We start from the raw sequence: 3,348 nt of genomic DNA, 5'->3' as shown, positions 1-3,348 counted from the left end.
GTCTTCTTCCCCAACTACTCCTGTGATCTTGTACAATGTCTCAGTTCCCTCATCTGTAATAACTGATAAGAGGCTGTCCCTTTCAAATGAATGATCCTTGTATTAGCTCATGTCATGTATGAGAGGCTGGAGAATGTCAGGAATTGTCTGACACATGCCATGGGTTGGGAAAGGCACTCTTCCTCCTAGAGAGCTGGGTCTCATGCCAACAGCTCAGCCTGGGATGCCCTATAAAAGGTGTCCCTGCCCCTAGTTTCTCACCCACTCTGGTTCTTCAGCAGAGTTCCTGTCCGTGTCTGTGATCAGGGTGAGTGTTTCGTGAGAGCCTTGGAGGAGGGTATTGGAGGAGAGGGAAGGAGAGAACAGGAAACAGGGGGAGAGAGGAGTGGGAAAACAGGCAGCAGTGGGGATGAAGGAAGAGGCATAGGGAGTCTGGGAAGGAGGAAATAGAGTTACACTTAGAAGTACAGCAGTTTGGGAAGAAGAAAAGCTTGTGCTTTGGATTTGTTCTAGGCTGCTGGAGAACTAGTCTGGATCTGCCCAGGAAACAACTGGGCAAGGGCTGAATGTCTGGAGGAGAGAACAGCTAATGTCTGAGTTCCTTGAAATTGTCATGAATTGAAACCCAAAGGATGTGATCAGTTAGTTAGCCAACAGACATTTATTAAGTACTTACTGTGCCAGTGCTGGGACTCCAAAAAAGGAGGGACAAAACAGTCCCTGCCTTCAAGGAGCTCACATTCCCATGGGAAAGACAAGAGGCAAACAACTATAAATGGGAGGTAATCACCAGGTGGGATGCACTGGTATCTGGGGGAAGACTGGCAACGGCTTCTTGCAGAAGGTGGGATTTGAGCTCAGTGTTGGAGGGACCAAGGAGAGCTGGGGAAAAAGAGCATTTCATGCATGAGGGACAGCCTGGCAAAAGCCACAGTGAGGAGGAGGAGTGTTAGGTGTGAGGCTGGATCACAGAGGGTGTGGAGTTCAGTAAAGGGTAGGAATGTGCTAGGTTGTGATTGGCTTTACAAGCCCAACAGGGGACTTTCTACTTGATACTAGAAATAACTGGGAGCTGATGGAGTTATCGAATGGGGTGAGGGTTTATGTAGTCAGAGCTGCGCTTTAGGAAGTCATTGTGACTGGTGAATGAAGGATGGACTGAAATGTGGAGAGACTTGGGCCAGGCAAATCCACCTCCAGGCTATTGCAATAGTCCAGGCCTGAGGAAATGAGAGCCTCACCCAGAGTGGTGTCAGTGTGAGAGGAGAAAAGGGGGTTTGTTTTTTTTGTTTGTTTGTTTTTTTTTAGGCAATTGGGGTTAAGTGACTTGCCCAGAGTCACACAGCTAGTAAGTGTCAAGTGTTTGGTCTGAGGCCGGATTTGAACTCAGGTCCTCCTGACTTCAGGGCCGGTGCTCTATCCACTGCACCACCTAGCTGCCCCAAAAAGGGGGTTTGTACAAGAGATGTTTTGAGGTTAGAAACTTGGCCACAAATTGGAAATATGGGGGGGGTGGTACAGCACGGGAGTGAAAAGTGAAGGACGAAGATAAGGTGAGATTGTGAGCTTGGGGAACTGGGAGGATGGTGCCCTCAATAGTAATAGAGAAGTTCAGGAAAAGGATTTGACGGGAAAGATAATAAATTCTGTTTTGAATGTCTAGAGGCATTTTTCCCTAGAACATGTAAACTACAATTTAACTTTTAAGATTATGTATAATTTACCTAGTTCAAAATTATGTATCATATTGCATACACATACACACACATACACACACACATATATTATATATATATAATATATATATATACATGGAAATAGATAAAATGTTTGTAATTCCATATACATATTTATATTTAAGATTCCCAAATTCTAACTAAAAGGCATTTAGCTGGAAGAAATTAAGTCTTTTCTTTCTGGAATCTAATGTGTTCTAGGTAAAATTTACCAATACAAGGTAGTTTAATTACAAGTGAACAGAAGTTTCATATATTTTAAAATGGTTATTATATTTCAGGGTTACTGAACTCAGCCAGAGATGTCCTGCCAACAAAACCAGCAACAGTGCCAGCCACCTCCAAAGTGCCAGACCCCCAAATGTCCTCCCAAGTGCCCCCCAAAATGCCCTCCCCAGGCTCCCTGCCCTCCTCCAGTCTCTTCCTGCTGTGGCTCTAGCTCTGGGGGATGCTGTGGGTCCAGCTCTGGGGGGTGCTGCAGCTCTGGCTCCGGGGGCGGCTGCTGCCTCTTTTCCCATCACAGGAGATCCCACAGACTCCAGCACCAGAGGTCTGACTGCTGTGACAGTGGCAGTGGGCGCAGCCAGCAGTCTGGAGGCTGCTGTGGCAGCTCTGGGGGCTGCTGCTAATCTGGTGCCCTGACCTAAGAAGAACAGAAGAGGCTGTTGACTCTGATCCTTTTTCTCCTCACTCCGTAGCCCCCTGCCTCTTCTCTTGGATTTAACTGTTCAGATGGTCTTAGGTGATGGAGAAAATCAAGACCTATCACTTCATTTTATCTCAAACCCTGCCCCCCCCATTATTCAATCCCTCTTCTTCCTCATTTATCCTGAGCAATAATAAAGCTATTTGTTTTGTTTTTCTGGTCACAACTGCATCTTATTCTCTGTTCTCTCTTTATAACTTTTTTCAAGGCTCCCTTCTTGTTAATGCACCCCCACACTTCCCTGAGTAATGCCTTCAGGGACTGCCCAGGCAGTGATTGTTGGTGGTAGGGCTGGGAGGCTGGGTAAGCTTCTCCACATTCAGACCTAAGAGGATGCATAGAATGTCTATGTAGAAATCAGTTGGTTGTGACAGCCACCCTTCCCTAAAGGACAGAAGGTGCCCAGGCTTGAAACCTCAAGACAGAGAGCGCAGGTTTGTCTGGCTCTGAGTCACTGGCGAGAAGCAAAGACTCAAGCCCAGGTGAAAAGGGGAGAAGCTAGTCAGGTGTGGGAGCAACCCCCTAGTGTGGGGCAGAGTGTCCCAAGGGGCAGCGGCTGGTGGGAGACCTCAGGAGGACTCATCTCTTCCTGTTGGATCATTCAAGGTTGGGGTGCCTAAAGAAAACATGATCTGTACTTATCTACCTTTTCCCTCTCTACACTCTTCCTGGCTGTTTGACCCAGAGCACAGGAATGTCCAATACTGTCCTCCATTCCCAGTCTTTACAAAAGCCCTCTCTGGCACTGAGCTTTCCCTTTTTCATTGATTATGGCCCCCAAATCTCAGAAAAGACACAGTGTTTCTGAGGTCTGCCCTGGTCCTTCTAAGATGGCCTTTTCTTCTTAATGAGATGCTCCCAATTCTGGAGCCCAAGTTCAACTTCCAGGTCCTGTCTTCTGGGTCT

At 47.0% G+C, this 3,348-nt stretch overlaps 1 protein-coding gene across 1 annotated transcript; it reads left to right on the top strand.

Moving 5' to 3' along the window:
• Positions 1-265: 265 nt before the first annotated feature.
• On the top strand, positions 266-2,598 carry LOC114043308 (late cornified envelope protein 2A-like). Its single transcript, XM_027862385.1, has 2 exons — positions 266-307; positions 2,018-2,598. The coding sequence occupies exon 2, from the start codon at positions 2,039-2,041 to the stop codon at positions 2,363-2,365; it is 327 nt and encodes a 108-aa protein (XP_027718186.1). The 5' UTR covers positions 266-307; positions 2,018-2,038; the 3' UTR covers positions 2,366-2,598.
• The last annotated feature ends 750 nt before the right edge of the window (positions 2,599-3,348 follow it).

Source organism: Vombatus ursinus, unplaced genomic scaffold (genome assembly GCF_900497805.2).
Source record: "Vombatus ursinus unplaced genomic scaffold, bare-nosed wombat genome assembly UNPS02014768.1, whole genome shotgun sequence".
NCBI classification, from domain to species: Eukaryota; Metazoa; Chordata; class Mammalia; order Diprotodontia; family Vombatidae; genus Vombatus; species Vombatus ursinus.
The sequence above is the reverse complement of the archived record's forward strand: the minus strand, read 5'-3'. Positions and strand labels throughout refer to the sequence as shown.

Bases quoted from the DNA above. Each gene is read 5' to 3' on its own strand.
- LOC114043308 (XM_027862385.1), top strand. From the start codon at position 2,039: ATGTCCTGCCAACAAAACCAGCAACAGTGCCAGCCACCTCCAAAGTGC.